The sequence below is a fragment of the Frieseomelitta varia genome, unplaced genomic scaffold, assembly GCF_011392965.1.
Source record: "Frieseomelitta varia isolate USP_RPSP 00005682 unplaced genomic scaffold, Fvar_1.2 scaffold_455, whole genome shotgun sequence".
Classification (NCBI taxonomy): Eukaryota; Metazoa; Arthropoda; class Insecta; order Hymenoptera; family Apidae; genus Frieseomelitta; species Frieseomelitta varia.
Window position 1 is genome coordinate 300,849 of NW_025110207.1, and position 18,511 is coordinate 319,359.

Below are 18,511 nucleotides of genomic sequence, written 5' to 3' on the forward strand. Positions count from 1 at the left end.
AAAACGTCGCTAGTTTATTTGAATTTACTTCAAACACTTACTGACTGGTAATAAATCATATGTTTTTCTTATGCTGCCATATAATTACCGTAATCACTGCAATTGTTTTATTATTGTGAAAAATTGTTTTACAGATATCTCGTATTAGAGACATATTCGTTTACCAACCGAAGTCTACGTAGTTTATTTAATTATGTCCGACGTTTATTCCTGCATTATACTAATGGTAGATTCTAAAATATACGGAAAACAAAATTAAATAATAAAAATTTGAAGGCTTTGAATCTTATGACATAAAAATTGGTAACTAAACTGAACTTAATAAAACTTTATCTCATTTCTCTTCTTCCTATACTTACTTTTTTCTTCGCTGAAGGAATCTTGATCTCACATTTCCAGAGATGCAAATTTTTTCCTTCTTATAAATCACGACAGGAGTTTTACTAGACGTGAAAAATATAATACTGTTTTCTTTAAACAAAACAGACGCACAAAATTTCACAAAAGAATATTCTAATCCATATTAGAAAATTGAAGAACGCTTAGTTATGAACACGTCAATGATTTCTCTGTACTATAACTTCACTCGATCTCTTCTGCAACGAATGTAGAACCTATAAAAGACAAAAAAACAAGTGGAGGGTCACTTATTATCGACGAAAGTTTCCCCTTCGTTTATACTTCTCTCATTCATGAAGCGCACACACATGTAGTTCAAGCTCGTGCACATTCGCAGAAATGAAATGACATGCGCTTGCGTCCTGACAATGTTGTGACGAATGTTTCCCTCCTACCCATCAGTCGCCTCTGTGAACCCGCGTTGTCAGTATGTATGATCGATCATACGTCAAAGTTGATGGAAAACTGAGAAACGTTCATTACGACAACGACATACATTATACGCTGCAAATGTGCGAATGGCTGTTCAAGTTAATCGGAATGTGGCCCCTCGTCAACAATCACAACAGAAGTAAACTGCAGCAACTCGTCACGATCGTTCTGATAAGCACATGCTTCTCAAGCATGCTCTTCATCGTCCTACCATCCCTTCATCACATCTTCTTCGTGGAGAAAAATACGAATATGAAAGTGAAAATGTTCGGCCCAGTTAGTTTCTGTGTCTCGTCGGCGATCAAGTACTGCTACCTTGGTACGAAAGGACACTTCTACCAACGATGTATCCAGCACGTCAGGAAGGACTGGAAAACGGTTCACGATCCAAATTACCGAACGATCATGCTGAAATACGCGGCAATCAGCAGGAAGCTAATCACGGTATGCGCGGCTTTCTTATACAGCGGCGGAATGTCGTATCACACGGTAATGCAGTTTCTGTCTAAGGGGAGTGGAGAGGAAAATAACACGTACAGACCACTGTCTTATCCTGGCTACGATTCGTTCTTGGATTCTCAGTCCAGTCCTACGTACGAAATCGTGTTTTCTATTCATTGTATTACGGCAATGATCATGTACAGCACGGCGACGGCCGCGTACAGTTTGGCGGCGATCTTTGTTACGCACATTTGTGGACAGATTCAGATACAGATAGCAAGACTGCACGATTTGGTGGAAAGCAAACAGAGAAACGATCTCGGGCCTGACCCTCTATCTGTCATCGTACATGATCATGCGGAAATTTTAAGGTAGGGTATACTTTTTGTAACACGAACCGTATATAAACGTTAAAGAAGCAAGAGCTTGAATATTTTAGATTTTCGAAAAATGTAGAAGAATCGATGCGGGAAGTGTGTTTCGCACAAATTGTCGAATCAACGATGAACATGTGTTTGCTCGAGTATTATTGCATAGTGGTACGAAATTAAATCAACTTCTACTCGCGTTAATCCAGATTAACTCAGAATCACCCAATGTTGTCTGTAAAATATTTTAGGAATGGCGAAACAGCGATGCAATCGCAGTAATAACTTACGTCACATTGTTCATCTCCTTTACATTTAATGTGTTTATATTTTGTTACATAGGCGAAATCCTCACTGAACAGGTATTTGCAAAAAAATTTCGCTAATTTAATCATTATCGGTTTTATTAAATATTCTAAATAATTGTTACTTAGTGCAGACAAATCGGTGTAAATTCTTATAAAATCGAATGGTATAACTTGCCAGCTAAGAATGCTTACGATCTCATTCTGTTGATCTCCATATCTCAATATCCACCAAAACTTACGGCCGGAAAAATCATCGAATTATCTCTCGACACCTTTAGCTCCGTGAGTTTATATTTTTATTATTGTACTGATATCGTGAAAACAAAATTTTACACACTTGTCTATTTTCAGGTAGCAAGAACATCGCTTGTTTATCTCAACTTGCTACGAACATTTGCAGACTGGTAATGAAACCTTTTTTAATATTGCCATAAAATTAGCTGCCATAATTGTCTTCATTATTGAAAAAATAATTTTGCAGATATCCCTTTCTAAGCATAACGTCGAAGATTAACTTGAGTTCTTCGTAGTTTGATTCACATTCTGGACCAAATGTGGAGTTTGTAGTTGAATTATTTTAAAATAAAGTTCTAAAATACACAGAAAATAAAAATTGGTGATAAATATTTGTAGGTTAAATGTAATAACAATTAATACTAAATTACACATTAAACTACTGACTGAGCTCTACTTTAAAGAACTTTACATGATTTCCCTTTTTCCCATATTTACTTTCACTATCAACTGAAGATAAAATCTCGATCTCACATTTTCAGAAAGTAAATCCTTTCCCTTTCATAAATAACGACTCAAATTTTCCAGCCGATTTACTTGAAAAGAATAATAGTATTTCTTTTGAACAAAACAGACGTAAAAAAATTCCACAAAAGGATATTATACTCGTTGTTAGAAAACTGAAGAAAAGTTAGCACAAACATGTGCTTATTGCACGAATGATTTCTGTGTACTATAACTTCGTTCGAACTCTCCCGCAACGAACGTAGAACTTATACAAGACAAAAAAAACGTGATGGCACACTTATTATCGACAAAAGTTTCCCCTTCGTTTCTATTTCTCTTTCATGGGGCGCACACAGGTGGTTGAAGCTCATCGTACACATTCACAGAAACGAAACGATACGCGCTTGCGTTCGACGTTGTGTCGAATGTTTCTCCCCTACCCATCAGTCGCCTATGTGCACCGGAGCCATGAATGTCCGATCGTACGTCGAAGTTGACGGACAACTGAGAAACGTCCACTACGAGAATGACATTCATTACACGCTACAAATGTGCGAATGGCTGTTTAAAATAATCGGAGTTTGGCCCCTTGTCAACAGTCACACTAGAAGTAAACTGCAACAGCTCGTCTCGATCGTTCTGATAAGCACGTGCTTCTCCAGTATACTTTTCATCGTTTTGCCAACTTTCCATCACATCTTCTTCGTGGAGAAAAATACGGATATAAAAGTGAAAATGATCGGCCCAGTTAGTTTCTGTGTCTCGTCTGCGATCAAGTATTGCTACCTTGGTATGAAAGGACACTTCTTCGAACGGTGTATCCAGCACGTCAGAAAGGACTGGAAAACGGTGCACGATCCAAATTATCGCACGATCATGCTGAAATACGCGACGGTCAGCAGAAAGCTCATCACGGTATGCGCAACTTTCTTGTACAGCGGTGTATTGTTGTTTCACACGGTAATGCAGTTTCTGGCAAAGGAAGAGAGTGGGGAAAACAGCACGTTCAGACCACTGGCTTATCCTGGCCCTGATCCGATCTTGGATTCTCAGTCCAGTCCTACGTACGAAATCGTGTTTTCTATTCACTGTTTCACGGGACTGATCATGTGCAGTATCACGATGCTTGCGTACAGTTTGGCTGCGACGTTTGTTACCCACATTTGTGGACAAATTCAGATACAGATTGCAAGACTGCACGATTTGGTGGAGAGCAAACAGAAGAAAGGTGTCGGGCCTGACCCTCTATCCGTCATCGTACACGACCATGCAGAAATTTTGAGGTAAGGAATACTTTTTGTAACACGAATCGTATATAAACGTTAAAGAACCAAGAACATCTGGATATTTTAGATTTTCGAAAAATGTAGAAGAAGCATTGCGAGAAGTGTTTTTTGCACAAATCGTCGAGGCCACGATGAACATGTGTTTGCTTGAATATTATTGCATAATGGTAAAAGAATTAAATCAACATCTATTCGCGTTAATCCAAATGAGTTCAAAACCATCCAATCTTATTTGTGAAATATTTCAGGAATGGCAAAACAGCGATGCAGTCGCGGTAATAACTTATGTCACATTGTTCATCTCCTTTACATTTAATGTGTTTATATTCTGTTACGTAGGCGAAATCCTCACTGAACAGGTATTTGCAAACGAACTTCACTAATTTAGTCATTGTCGATTTTATTAAATATCATAAATAATTGTTAATTAGTGCAGACAAATCGGTGTAAATTCTTATAAAATCGATTGGTATAACTTACCAGCTAAGAATGCTTACGATCTCATTCTGTTGATCTCCATATCTCAAAATCCACCGAGGCTTACGGCTGGAAAAATCATCGAATTATCTCTCGACACATTTAGCACCGTGAGTTTATATTTTTGTCATTTTACTGATATCGTGAAAACAAAGTTTTACACACTTACCTATTTTCAGGTAGCGAAAACGTCGCTAACTTATCTGAACTTACTACGAACATTTGCAGACTGGTAATGAATCCCTTTTTTAATATCTCCACAGAAATTAGCATAACTGCCGTAATTGTCTTCATTATTGAGAAAATAATTTTGCAGATATCCGTTTCCAAGTACGACGTTGAAGATTAACCTGATTTCTGCGTAGTTTGATTGATTTTCTGGAGCAAGTGTGTAGCTTATAGTTGCATTATTTTGTTAAGTTTAAAATACACAGATAATAGAATTTGCTAATAAATATTTGTAGGTTAAATGTTATGACAATTGATACTAAATTACTGGCTAAATTACTGACTAAATTACTGACTAAGCTGAACTTTATAGAACTTTATGTCAGTTTTCTTTTTCCTCCACTTACTCTTTTTCTTTCACTATCGACTGAAGATAAAATCTCGATCTCACATAAGCAGAAAGCAGAATACTTTCCTTTTTATAAATAACGACACAAACTTTCCAGCCGATTTACTTGAAAAAAATAATAGTATTTCTTCTGAACATGACAGACGTACAAAATTCGACAAAAGGATATTATAGTCGTTATTAGAAAATTGAAGAAAAGTTAGCACAAACATGTGCGTATTGCCCGAAGTCAACGTAGTTTATTTAACTTCCTGGGTTATGTGTGACGCTTATTCTTGGATTACTCTAATGTTAGATACTAAAATATACAGAAAACAAAATTATTTATAAATTTTTGAAGGCTGACTCTTATGATATTAAAAACTGAATTAGTAACTTGTGGTATTAGTAACTAAACTTCATAAAACTTTATCTCATTTTTCTTTTTCCTATATTTATTTTTTTCTTCAAAAAAGATAAAATCTTGATCTCCCATTTCCAGAGATGCAAATTGTTTCGGTTTAAAAATCAGGAATTTTACAGACGATTCACTGACCTCAAAAATATAATATTACTTTTTTGAAACAAAACAGGTTCCACAAAAAAATATTTATTCCTCCCATTATTAGAAAGTTTAAGATTTCAATTATTATTAGAAAATTTAAAAAAACCTGGCACAAACATTTGCTTATTGTCCGAATGATTTCTCTGTACTATAACTTCGATCGATCTCCTCTACAACGAACCTGAAAGACAAAAAATATCGTGAACGCTCCCTTATTATTATCGACGAAAGTTTCCCCTTCGAATCCACTTCCCTGATTCATGAAGCACAGAAAGTTGGTTGAAGTTCACAGAAAAAAAAACCACACGCGCTTGCGCTTCTGACAATGTATTGTCCAAAGCTTCTTTCCCGCCGATCAGTCGACGATGTGCAGCGCAAGTGTCAGTATGTATGATCGATCATACGCCAGAGTTAACTGTCAGTTGAGAAACGTCCATTACGAAAACGACATACATTACACGCTGCAACTGTGCAAATGGCTATTGAAACCAATCGGAGTGTGGCCTCTCGTTAATAATCGCGCCAGTAAACTTGAACAGCTTGTCTCAACCGTTCTGATGACCACGTGCTTTTCCAGTTTGCTCTTCATCGTTCTACCATCCTTTCACCACATCTTCTTCGTGGAGAAAAGCACGCATATAAAAGTGAAACTGCTCGGCCCAGTTGGTTTCTGTTTCTCGTCTACGATTAAATACTGCTGCCTTGGTCTGAAAGGGCCCTTCTTCGAACGGTGTATCCAGCACGTCAGAAAAGATTGGAAAATGGTGCACGATCCAAATTATCGTACGATCATGTTGAAGTACGCGACGGTCAGCAGGAAGCTAATCACGGTGTGCGCAGCTTTCTTGTACAGTGGTGGAATGTCGTATCAAACGGTGATGCAGTTTCTGTCGAAGGACAGGAGAGGGAAGAATTACACGTACAGACCACTGGCTTATCCTAGCCCTGATTCGATCTTGGATACTCAGTCCAGTCCTACGTACGAAATCGTGTTCTTTCTTCACTGTTTCGCGGCGATAATCATGTACAGTGTCACGACGGTTGCGTACAGTTTGGCCGCGATCTTCGTCACCCACATCTGTGGACAGATTCAGATACAGATAGCAAGACTGCAGGATTTGGTAAAGAGCAAAGAGAGAGAGAATGGTGAACGTGATCTTCTGTCTGTTATCGTACACGATCATACGGAAATTCTAAGGTAAGGTCGTATCTTTTATGACACGGAGGAAACCTCAGAGAAGCAAATGCATGGATATTTTAGATTTTCGAAAAATGCAGAAGAAGCCTTGAGAGAAATATGCTTGGCGGAAATTGTCGGGTCCGCGATTTTTATGTGTCTGCTTGAATATTATTGCATGGTGGTAAGAAATTAAATCAATATATATACGTGTTGGGAATTAATTCGGAATGTTACATTCACTGTATTGTAGAGACGTGTTATTTGTTTGATATTTTCCAGGAATGGCAGAACAACGACGCAGTCGCGATAATGACTTATTTCACTTTGTTGATCTCCTTTACGTTTAATATATTTATATTTTGTTACATAGGCGAACTCCTCTCTGAACAGGTATTTGCAAACGAATTTCGCTAATTTAGTCATTATATATTTTATTAAATATCATAAATAATGCTTAATTAGTGCAGACAAATCGGTGTAAATTCTTATAAAATCGAATGGTATAACTTACCAGCTAAGAATGCTTACGATCTTATTCTGTTGATCTCCATATCTCAATATCCACCGAGGCTTACGGCCGGAAAGATCATCGATTTATCTCTCGACACTTTTAGCTCGGTGAGTATATATTTTCGTTTCATAGTATTAACAACGTTTTACAAATTTTTACAATTGATTGTTTTCAGGTAGCAAAAACGTCGTTAGTTTATCTGAACTTACTGCGAACAGTAACGGACTGGTAATGAAACCTTCATTTTTCTAATATTACCATAAAATTATGATGAATGTCGTAATGGTTTTATCATTGTAAAAATAATTTTGTAGATATCCTTTTCGAAGTATGACGTTGAAGATGTACCTGGCCCTTTGCATAATTTATTTAATTATCTGGATCAAATATGATATTTATTGTTGAATTATTTTAGTGTTAGGCTCTGACATACACAGCAGACAAAATGACAGTAAATGTTTGAAAATTAAATCTTGTGAAATTAAAAACTGTATTAGTGAGTTCTTTATAAACTGAGAAGAATTTTCGGCTCTCATTTCACTTTTTTCTTCTCTTTACAATCCACTAAAGATAAAATTTTGATCTTACAATTCCAGATATGCAAAATGTTTAAAGAATCGTATGTGGAAACGAATAATCTAAATGAAGTAAAACGATGAAACCTTTATACAATTTTTAGGTAGCAAAGACGTCGATAGTTTATCTGAAGTTGCTTAAAACACTTACTGACTCGTAACGAAACTAACATCTTTTAATATCATACGAACAAACTCGAGTCATCAGAATTAATTACTACAGATGTTCAGTAAAAAACTGAGCAGTTCTGAATTCGTCGAATATTAAAACCGATGTAAAATATGAATTTCCAATGTTTCTATTAACAGTCAATTGTTACGCTTCGATGCACATTTTTATTTATCTTACTATATCATCCACGAAGATACAGAGAATTCATTTCGATCAAAATGATATAAATCTTTCAGAAGAAAAAGAAAGGAATTTTTACAGTAGAAAAGAACATACGAATATTTAAAATTTCACTATATATCACACTCGTATGTATTTCGAAAATGTGACTACTGTACATGTCACAGCAGTATATCATTTGAATAGCAGTAATGTCGTCGAGCACCTAAGCACGATACCAACTTTCGTTTCACCTTACAGAACTGGCTATTACCCGGTTTTTTTATACCCACTGCTATATATCCTAGACGCTCGCTTCTTTTGACAAGTATCAATCTATTTGCAATTATAATGATACAGATGCACGCACGCGATATCATGAGCACAAGCTCAATAACCTTGCAATCAATGCACTCAGACGACTCGGTAAACAATCGTTTCACCGCTGCTTGCGAACATGCATCACGCCGATCAGCCGCGAAATCGACACTACGAGGATGACATCGTTTATGTAACGAAACACAGCAGATGGATTTTAAATTCAATCAGGATCTGGCCAGCCGTGTTAGAGGGCGTCGGCAAGTTTTCAGCTAGAATCGCGATCGGACTAAGTAATTTAGTATTGTTCTTCACCGTATTACAGTGCGTGCTACACATTTTACTGGAACAGAAAGATCCTCTGTTAAGACTGAGGCTGTTAGGCTTCGCCTGCTACTCTTTAGTCTCTTTGATGAAGTATTGGGCTCTGACAGTCCGTAAACCGAAAATCAAGCGTTGTATCGAACAAATGCATGCCGATTGGAAGCAGGTCAGTCGCGAGGGACTACAAGTGGAAAAGTGACACGTATTGTTGCAAGTGTCGGAACACTGCTTGAAAACACATTTGTTCAAAAATGAAATATGATAACATATGAAAATGTCCATTCAAAGTACTAGTTGTAGTAATTGTCGTCGGATGATAGATAGGTTTGCAACAAAATATCTAAAGAATAAAAATATAAGCAGAAATATAACGAATATTTTGGTGAATCTCCAAGTCTTTGTGTCAGTTTGTAGTGAATATACTTCGACACAGATTTCTCTTTAGTTTTATCGAATTTTATCTATAGTTCTCACAAATTAGGAGAATCACTTTTCCACTCGTTTACAACTTATTATTTATAATGAAACCATTTAAAAAGTAAAAATAACAAAAACATAACGATTATTTTTGTGAATCTCCAAGTGTTTATACCAATTTATAGTACAATGTTTTAATTGCACTCTACACTGTGTTAAAATCGAATTTTACCTATTACTTCACCTATTAGAATTTTACCTATTAGAAGACCAAAATTAGAAGAATCACTTTTTTCACTCAGCTACTTGTTCGTGAATAACAAATTATTGACTCGAGACGTAATAAGAACCAATCATTCGACAGGTAGAAGAGATCGCACGTTGATGCTGAAATAGGAGAAGATTGGGCGAGATCTGACTATATACAGCACCGTGTTCATGTACAGCGGTAGCATATGCTACGTAACAATTAGGCAATAGGACGACAATCACGAATGGACGACAACAATCAAACGATCAGAGTGCTCGTGTATCACACGTACAGTGGTTTCTTCGACGTTCAAAAAACTCCTATCTACGAAATCGTGTACGTATTTCAATGTATTTGCATGTTTATGCTCAACACCGTGACAGCTGGTTGCTGCGCATTGGCTGCGCTCTTCGCAACGCACGCCTGCGGACAGATCGACATCGTCATGTCTCAGTTGGACGACCTGGTCGAGGGGAAATTCGCCAAGAAAAATTGCAACCCGGACGATCGGCTGACGGATCAATCGTGCAACATCACATAAGAATTATAAAGTACAAACGCGTAGGTAATGCAAACCGTTGTCCATCACTGATCAAACGGATATCGCGTGCCATTGTAGATTCTCTGCGACGGTCGAGACCGTTCTGCAGGAAGTGTGCTTCTTCGAATTCATCGGCTCCACGTTTGTGATATGCTTCCTTGAGTACTATTGTATAACGGTACGTTTCTGTTGTCCTTTTGTTCTTTTGCATATTATATGTAAGTATTTTTGGTCTCTATTTATTTATGTCTCTTCATAAGTATTTTTCGTGTCTCTGATAGGACTGGCAGCAGAATAATAAATTTGGCGTGGTGATGTATGCGGTGATACTAATATCCGTCACGTTCAATCTGTTCTTGCTGTGCTATATTGGCGATTTATTAATAGAAAAGGTATATTTCCACTGGCAATACACGAATATTGAGCATTTTTGTTTACTATTTATTTTTTTTATGCTACAGAGCAGTGATAGATATTGGAGTATCATGTTGCATGATCGATTGGTACCATTTACCAAGTAAGACAACTCAAGGAGTCATTTTAATTATCGCCATGTCCGATGAAATTTACAGCTGGTAGAATAGTTTACATATCTTTGGCTACATTCGGAAATGTAGGTTTTTACAAATACTGCAATTGAAAATGTATGCAAATTCATGTATCGAGAATTAAAGGTAACCACGTCTTTGCAGGTCTTTAAAACGTCATTCGTATACTTGAATTTCGTCCGGAATGTCGTTATGTAATAATTTAATAATTATTCCCATTTAATTATTTATATACTTAATTATAAATTAGTCAATAAAACTGTAGTTTATTACTATTTTTCCTCGTTTTTAAAATAACGCATTTTACAAATATATACATACGTTATTTTCTCATTATTTTGAACGAAGAAAAGAATTAAGAAGTAACAAAGGAAACATTATACATACGACAAAGTACTTTGTTCGTGCCCGAAGCCTCTGAGCGTACTCTTCTATTTCAAATATTTTCGCTTATTCCAGCATAACAAAGAACTGACAATGCGCAGTATCCCCAATCATGCAAAATTAGAATTATCGCGTTTACTTGTTACTTTCTAGGAAGAAAGAGACTGCAGATTCGCAGAACGGTATAAAAAAAATTAGTACTTACTCTTTTTCTTCACTATTAACTGAAGATAAAGTCTCGATCTTACATATGCAGAAAGCAAATTCTTTCGTTTTTGTAAATAACGACACAAACTTTCGAGCCAATTTACTTGAAAAATATAATACTATTTCTTCTGAGCAAAACAGACATACAAAATTCCATAAAAAGATATTACAGTCGTTATTAGAAAATTAAAGAAAAGTTGGCACAAAGATGTGCTTATTGTCCGAATGATTTCTGTGTACTATAACTTCAATCTATCTCTCCACGATCTCTACAACGAACGTAGAACTTCTAAAAGACAAAAAAACATAATGGCACACTTCGATGAAATTTACAGCGGGTATTATCGACGAAAGTTTCCCCTTCGTTTCTATTTCTCTCGTTCATGAGGCGCACACAGGTGGTTGAAGCTCATCGTACACATTCACAGAAACGAAACGATACGAGCTTGCGTTCGACGTTGTGTCGAATATTTCTCCCCTACCCATCAGTCGCCTCTGTGCACCGGAGCCATGAATGTCCGATCGTACGTCGAAGTTGACGGACAACTGAGAAACGTCCACTACGAGAATGACATACATTACACGCTGCAATTCTGTGAATGGCTGCTCAAATTAGTCGGAGTGTGGCCACTAGTCAACAGTCACACTAGAAGTAAACTGCAACAGCTCGTCTCGATCGTTCTGATAAGCACGTGCTTCTCCAGTATACTTTTCATCGTTTTGCCAACTTTCCATCACATCTTCTTCGTGGAGAAAAATACGGATATAAAAGTGAAAATGATCGGCCCAGTTAGTTTCTGTGTCTCGTCTGCGATCAAGTATTGCTACCTTGGTATGAAAGGACACTTCTTAGAACGGTGTATCCAGCACGTCAGAAAGGACTGGAAAACGGTGCACGATCCAAATTATCGTACGATCATGCTGAAATACGCGACGGTGAGCAGAAAGCTCATCACGGTATGCGCATCTTTCTTGTACAGCGGTGTATTGTTATTTCACACGGTAATGCAGTTTCTGGCAAAGGAAGAGAGTGGGGAAAACAGCACATTCAGACCACTGGCTTATCCTGGCCCTGATCCGATCTTGGATTCTCAGTCCAGTCCTACGTACGAAATCGTGTTTTCTATTCACTGTTTCACGGGACTGATCATGTGCAGTATCACGATGCTTGCGTACAGTTTGGCTGCGACGTTTGTTACCCACATTTGTGGACAAATTCAGATACAGATAGCAAGACTGCACGATTTGGTGAACAGCAAACAGAGGAAATGTGTGGGCCCTGATCCTCTATCTATCATCGTACACGATCATGCAGATATTTTAAGGTAAGGAATACTTTTCGTAATACAAACAGTCCACAAATGTTAAAGAATCAAGAGTGTGGATATTTTAGATTTTCGAGAAATGTAGAAGAAGCAATGCGAGAAGTATTTTTCGCGCAAATCGTCGAAGCCACAATGAACATGTGTTTGCTTGAATATTATTGCATAATGGTAAAAAAATTAAATCCATATGTATTCGTGTTAATCCAAATTAATTCAAGATTACTGGAGCCTGTTATTCGTAAAATATTTCAGGCATGGCGGAACAACGACGTAGTCACGGCAATGACCTGTGCTACTTTGTTGATCTCCTACACATTTAATATATTTGTATTCTGCTACGTAGGCGAACTTCTCTCTGATCAGGTAGTTGCAAAAGACTTTCCCTTGTTTAAAAATTCTCCGTTTTATCAAATACTCTCAATGATCGTAATTAGTGCAGACAAATCGGTGAATATTCCTACAAGATCGGGTGGTATAACTTGCCAGCTAAAAACGCTTACGATCTTATTCTGTTGATCTCCGTATCCCAGTATCCACCAAAACTTACAGCTGGAAAAATAATCGACTTATCTTTCGACACTTTCAGCTCTGTGAGTTTGCATTTATGTAGTAGTATTAGTACCGTGAAACAATTAAACTAGAGCTTTACATTTGACTATTTTCAGGTAACAAAAACATCTCTAGTTTATTTGAATTTACTTCAAACACTTACAGACTGGTAACGGATCATACATCTTTTTGATATAATCGCTACAATCACTGCAATTGTTTTATCATTGCGAAAAATTGTTTGTTACAGATATCTCGTATTACAGACATACTCATTTACCAACCGAAGTCTACGTAGTTTATTTAACTTCCTGGATAATGTGCAACGCTTATTCTTGAATTAATCTAATGTTAGATTCTGAAATATCCAGAGAACAAAATTACGTTATACATATTTGAAGGCTAAATCTTATGATATTAAAAACTGAATTAGTAACTTATGGTATTAGTAACTGAACTGAACTTCATAAAACTTTATCTCGTTTTTCTGTTTCCTATACTTATTCTTTCTTCACAGAAGGCAAAATCTTGACCTCACAAAATCACATCTCCATAGATGCAAATTTTCTCGGTTTTAAAATCACGACAGACGATTCACTGACTTCAAAAATATAACATTACCTTTGAATCAAAACAGGCACACGGCTCCACAAAAAATATTTATTCCTCACATTATTAGAAAGTTCAAGACTTCAACCATTATTAGAAGATTTAAGAAAACTTGGCACAAACATTTGCTTATTGTCCGAATGATTTCTCTGTACTATAACTTCGATCGATCTCCTCTACAACGAACCTGTAAAAGACAAAAAAAAANAAAAAAAAACGTGAACGCTCCCTTATTATTATCGACGAAAGTTTCCCCTTCGAATCTACTTCCCTCATTCATGAAACACAGAAAGTTCGTTGGTTGAAGTTCGCAAAAACAAAACCAAACGCGCTTGCGTTCTGGAAATGTCGTGTCCAAAGCTTCTCTCCCGCCGATCAGTCGACGATGTGCAGCGCAAGTGTCAGTATGTATGATCGATCATACGTCAAACTTGACGGACAACTGAGAAACATCCACTACGAGAATGACATACATTACACGCTGCAAATGTGCGAATGGCTGCTCAAATTAGTCGGAGTGTGGCCTCTGGTCAACAGTCACACTAGAAGTAAACTACAACAAGTACTCTCCATTGTTCTGATGAGCACGTGCTTCTCCAGTATACTTTTCATCGTCTTACCATCTTTTCATTATATCTTCTTCGTGGAGAAAAATACGGACATGAAAGTGAAATTGATCGGACCATTTAGTTTCTGTTTCTCGTCTGTGATCAAGTATTGTTACCTCGGTACGAAGGGACACTTCTTCAAACGATGTATCCAGCACGTCAGGAAGGACTGGAAAACGGTGCACGATCCAAATTACCGAACGATCATGCTGAAATACGCGACGGTCAGCAGAAAGCTCATCACGGTATGCGCATCTTTCTTATACAGCGGTGTATTGTTGTTTCACACGGTAATGCAGTTTTTGTCGAAGGAAAAGAATGCGGAAAATAATACGTTCAGACCACTGGCTTATCCTGGCTACGATTCGTTCTTGGATACTCAGTCGAGTCCTACGTACGAAATCATGTTCTCTGTTCATTGTTTTACGGGAATGATCATGTGCAGTATCACGATGCTTGCGTACAGCTTGGCTGCGACGTTTGTTACCCACATTTGTGGACAAATTCAGATACAGATAGCAAGACTGCACGATTTGGTGGAGAGCAAACTGAGGAAAGATCTTGAGCCTGATCTTCTGTCTGTTATCGTGCACGATCATGCGGAAATTTTAAGGTAAGGAATGCTTCTTGTAACACGAACCTTATATAAACTTTATAGGAGGCAAGATTGTGGATATTTTAGATTTTCAAGAAATGTAGAAGAAGCGTTACGAGAAGTGTTTTTCGCGCAAATCATCGAGGCCACAATGAACATGTGTTTGCTTGAATATTATTGCATAATGGTAAAAAAATTGAATCCACTCTATTAAGTCCAGCTATTCGTGTTAATCCAAATTAATTAAATATTACTGGAGCCTGTTATATTCGTAAAATATTTTAGGCATGGCGGAACAACGACGTAGTCACGGTAATGACCTGTGCTACTTTGTTGATCTCCTTCACATTTAATGTATTTATATTCTGCTACGTTGGCGAAATTCTCTCTGAGCAGGTAATTGCAAAAGAATTTCTCTTATTTAAAAATTCTCCGTTTCATCAAATACTCTCAATGATCATAATTAGTGTAGACAAATCGGTGAATATTCCTACAAGATCAGGTGGTACAACTTGCCAGCTAAAAACGCTTGCGATCTTATTCTGTTGATCTCCGTATCTCAATATCCACCAAAACTTACAGCTGGAAAAATAATCGAATTATCTCTCGACACTTTCAGCTCTGTGAGTTTGCATTTTGTACCGGTACCGTGAAGTAATTAAACCAGAGCTTTGTATTTGTCTCTCCTTTCAGGTAACAAAAACGTCGCTAGTTTATTTGAATTTACTTCAAACACTTACAGACTGGTAATAATTCATATGTTCTTTTCTATACTACCATATAATTATCATAATCACTGCAATTGTTTTATCGATGTAAAAAATTGTTTTACAGATATCTCGTATTACAGACGTATTCGTTTACCAACCGTCTACGTAGTTTATTTAATTATGTCCGACGTTTATTCTTGAATTATTCTAATGCTAGATGCTAAATATAAGGAAAACAAAATTAAATAATAAAAATTTGTAGGCTTTGAATCTTATGACATAAAAATTGGTAACTAAACTGAACTTGATAAAACTTTATCTCATTTCTCTTTTTCCCATACTTACTTTTTTCTTCACTGAAAAAATCTTGATCTCACATTTCCAGAGATGCAAATTTTTTCCTTTTTATAAATCACGACAGAAATTTTACAGGCACTTTACTAACGTGAAAAATATAATATTCTTTTTTTTAAACAAAACAAACGCACAAAATTTCACAAAAGAATATTCTAATCCTTATTAGAAAATTGGAAACCGCTTAGTATGAACATGCCAATGATTTCTTCTTACTGATTTCTTTGTACTATAACTTCACTCGATCTCTCCTGCAACGAATGTAGAACCTATAAAAGACAAAAAAACAAGTGGAGGGTCACTTATTATCGACGAAAGTTTCCCCTTCGTTTATACTTCTCTCATTCATGAAGCGCACGCACATGTAGTTGAAGCTCGTACACATTCGCAGAAACGAAATGACATGCGCCTGCGTTCTGACAATGTCGTGTCGAAAGTTTCTTTCCTGCCGATCAGTCGACGATGTGCCCTGGAACCGTCAGTATGCATGATCGATCATACACCAGAGTTAACTGTCAGTTGAAGAACGTCCATTACGAAAACGACATACATTACACGCTGCAACTGTGCAAATGGCTATTGAAACCAATCGGAGTGTGGCCTCTCGTTAACAATCGCGCCAGTAAACTTGAACAGCTTGTCTCAATCGTTCTGATGACCACGTGCTTCTCCAGTTTGCTCTTCATCGTTCTACCATCCTTTCACCACATCTTCTTCGTGGAGAAAAACACGCATATAAAGGTGAAACTGCTCGGCCCAGTTGGTTTCTGTTTCTCGTCTACGATTAAATACTGCTGCCTTGGTCTGAAAGGGCCCTTCTTCGAACGGTGTATCCAGCACGTCAGGAAGGATTGGAAAACGGTGCACGATCCAAATTATCGTACAATCATGTTGAAGTACGCGACGGTCAGCAGGAAGCTAATCACGGTGTGCGCAGCTTTCTTGTACAGTGGTGGAATGTCGTATCACACGGTGGTGCAGTTTCTGTCGAAGGACAGGAGAGGGAAGAATTACACGTACAGACCACTGGCTTATCCTAGCCCTGATTCGATCTTGGATACTCAATCCAGTCCTACGTACGAAATCGTGTTCTTTCTTCACTGTTTCGCGGCGATGATCATGTACAGTGTCACGACAGTTGCGTACAGTTTGGCCGCGATCTTCGTCACCCACATCTGTGGACAGATTCAGATACAGATAGCAAGACTGCACGATTTGGTGAAGAGCAAGGAGAGAGAGGGTGGTGAACGTGATCCTCTGTCTGTTATCGTACACGATCATGTGGAAATTCTAAGGTAAGGACGTACCTTTTATGACACGGGGGAAACGTTAGAGAAGCAAATACATAGATATTTTAGATTTTCGAAAAATGCAGAAGAAGCCTTGAGAGAAATATGCTTGGCGGAAATCGTCGAGTCCACGATTATTATGTGTCTGCTTGAATATTATTGCATGGTGGTAAGATATTAAATCAGTATCTACACGTGTTGGGAATTAATTCGGAATGTTACATTCACTGTGTTGTAGAGACGTGTTAGTTGTATTATATTTTCCAGGAATGGCGGAACAACGACGCAATCGCAATAATGACTTATTTCACTTTGTTGATCTCCTTTACGTTTAATATATTTATATTTTGTTACATAGGCGAACTCCTTTCTGAACAGGTATTTGCAAACGAATTTCGCTAACTTAGTCATTATTTGTCTCGTTAAATATTCTAAATAAACGTTGATTAGTGTAGACAGATCGGTATAAATTCTTACAAAATCGAATGGTACAACTTACCAGCTAAAAACGCTTACGATCTTATTCTGTTGATCTCCATATCTCAATATCCACCGAGGCTTACGGCCGGAAAGATCATCGATTTATCTCTCAACACTTTCAGCTCCGTGAGTTTATATTTTCGTTTCATAGTATTAGTAACAACGTTATACAAATTTTTACAATTGATTGTTTTCAGGTAGCAAAAACGTCATTAATTTATCTGAACTTACTGCGAACAGTTACGGACTGGTAATGAAACCTTCATTTTTCTAATATTACCATAAAATTATGATGAATGTCGTAATCGTTTTATCATTGTAAAAATAATTTTGTAGATATCCTTTTCGAAGTATGGCGTTGAAGATGTACCTGGCCCTTTGCGTAATTTATTTAATTATCTCGATCAAATATGATGTTTATTGTTGAATTATTTTAGTGTTAGGCTTTGACATACATAGCAGACAAAATGACAGTAAATGTTTGAAAATTAAATCTTGTGAAATTAAAAACTATATTAGTGAGTTCTTTATAAATTGCAAAGAATTTTCGGCTCTCATTTCACTTTTTCTTCTCTTTACAATCCACTGAAGATAAAATTTTGATCTTACAATTCCAAATATGCAAAATGTTTAAAGAACCGAATATAAAAACGAATAATCTAAATGAAATAAAACGATGAAACCTTTGTACAATTTTTAGGTAGCAAAGACGTTGATAGTTTGTCTGAATTTGTTTAAAACACCTACTGACTCGTAACGAAACTGACTCTTTTAATATCATACGAACAAACTCGAGTTCATCAACTCAGAATTAATTGCGACTGATGTTCAGT

At 37.0% G+C, this 18,511-nt stretch overlaps 3 protein-coding genes and 1 long non-coding RNA gene across 8 annotated transcripts in view; 3 read left to right on the forward strand and 1 right to left on the reverse strand.

The window, feature by feature from the left end:
* LOC122532412 (odorant receptor 63a-like) overlaps window positions 1-15,620 on the forward strand; it is a 28,953-nt gene extending 13,333 nt beyond the window's left edge. The window contains exons 1-5 of one of the 2 annotated variants that reach the window (XM_043661172.1): window positions 14,028-14,863; window positions 14,933-15,032; window positions 15,131-15,241; window positions 15,313-15,468; window positions 15,539-15,595. In XM_043661172.1, coding sequence (XP_043517107.1) covers window positions 14,028-14,863; window positions 14,933-15,032; window positions 15,131-15,241; window positions 15,313-15,468; window positions 15,539-15,595 — 1,260 coding nt within the window. Of the gene's footprint in view, window positions 1-12,736; window positions 12,848-12,918; window positions 13,075-14,027; window positions 14,864-14,932; window positions 15,033-15,130; window positions 15,242-15,312; window positions 15,469-15,538 lie in introns of those variants that run through there. The other variant, XM_043661170.1, reaches the window with a different exon arrangement.
* On the forward strand, window positions 813-18,143 carry LOC122532415 (odorant receptor Or2-like). 4 transcript variants are annotated; one of them, XM_043661180.1, is made up of 6 exons: window positions 813-1,643; window positions 1,712-1,811; window positions 1,892-2,002; window positions 2,075-2,230; window positions 17,876-17,928; window positions 18,015-18,143. In XM_043661180.1, coding segments are annotated over exons 1-6 (1,236 nt in total). In that variant the 5' UTR covers window positions 813-828; the 3' UTR covers window positions 18,016-18,143. The 4 variants fall into 4 exon arrangements, 3 of the variants coding, with proteins under 3 accessions (XP_043517115.1, XP_043517114.1, XP_043517113.1); XM_043661179.1 differs by lacking the exons at window positions 17,876-17,928; window positions 18,015-18,143 and adding an exon at window positions 2,300-2,544; XR_006307504.1 differs by lacking the exons at window positions 813-1,643; window positions 1,712-1,811; window positions 1,892-2,002; window positions 2,075-2,230; window positions 18,015-18,143 and adding exons at window positions 16,288-17,204; window positions 17,268-17,367; window positions 17,466-17,576; window positions 17,654-17,804.
* Window positions 5,928-6,808, forward strand: LOC122532435. Its single transcript, XM_043661205.1, has one exon. It carries the CDS (start codon window positions 5,939-5,941, stop codon window positions 6,773-6,775), a length of 837 nt encoding a protein of 278 aa, XP_043517140.1. The 5' UTR covers window positions 5,928-5,938; the 3' UTR covers window positions 6,776-6,808.
* LOC122532448 lies at window positions 12,942-14,027 on the reverse strand. Its single transcript, XR_006307509.1, has 3 exons — window positions 13,655-14,027; window positions 13,197-13,391; window positions 12,942-13,033 (listed from the first exon to the last, which is right to left on the reverse strand). It is a non-coding gene; the product is annotated as an uncharacterized LOC122532448 (long non-coding RNA).
* Window positions 18,144-18,511: the final 368 nt, after the last annotated feature.

Bases quoted from the DNA above. Each gene is read 5' to 3' on its own strand.
- LOC122532435 (XM_043661205.1), top strand. From the start codon at position 5,939: ATGTGCAGCGCAAGTGTCAGTATGTATGATCGATCATACGCCAGAGTT.
- LOC122532415 (XM_043661178.1), top strand. From the start codon at position 16,372: ATGTGCCCTGGAACCGTCAGTATGCATGATCGATCATACACCAGAGTT. The intron at 17,368-17,465 runs GTAAGATATTAA...TATATTTTCCAG, and splicing joins TTGAATATTATTGCATGGTG to GAATGGCGGAACAACGACGC. The intron at 17,577-17,648 runs GTATTTGCAAAC...AACGTTGATTAG, and splicing joins GCGAACTCCTTTCTGAACAG to TGTAGACAGATCGGTATAAA.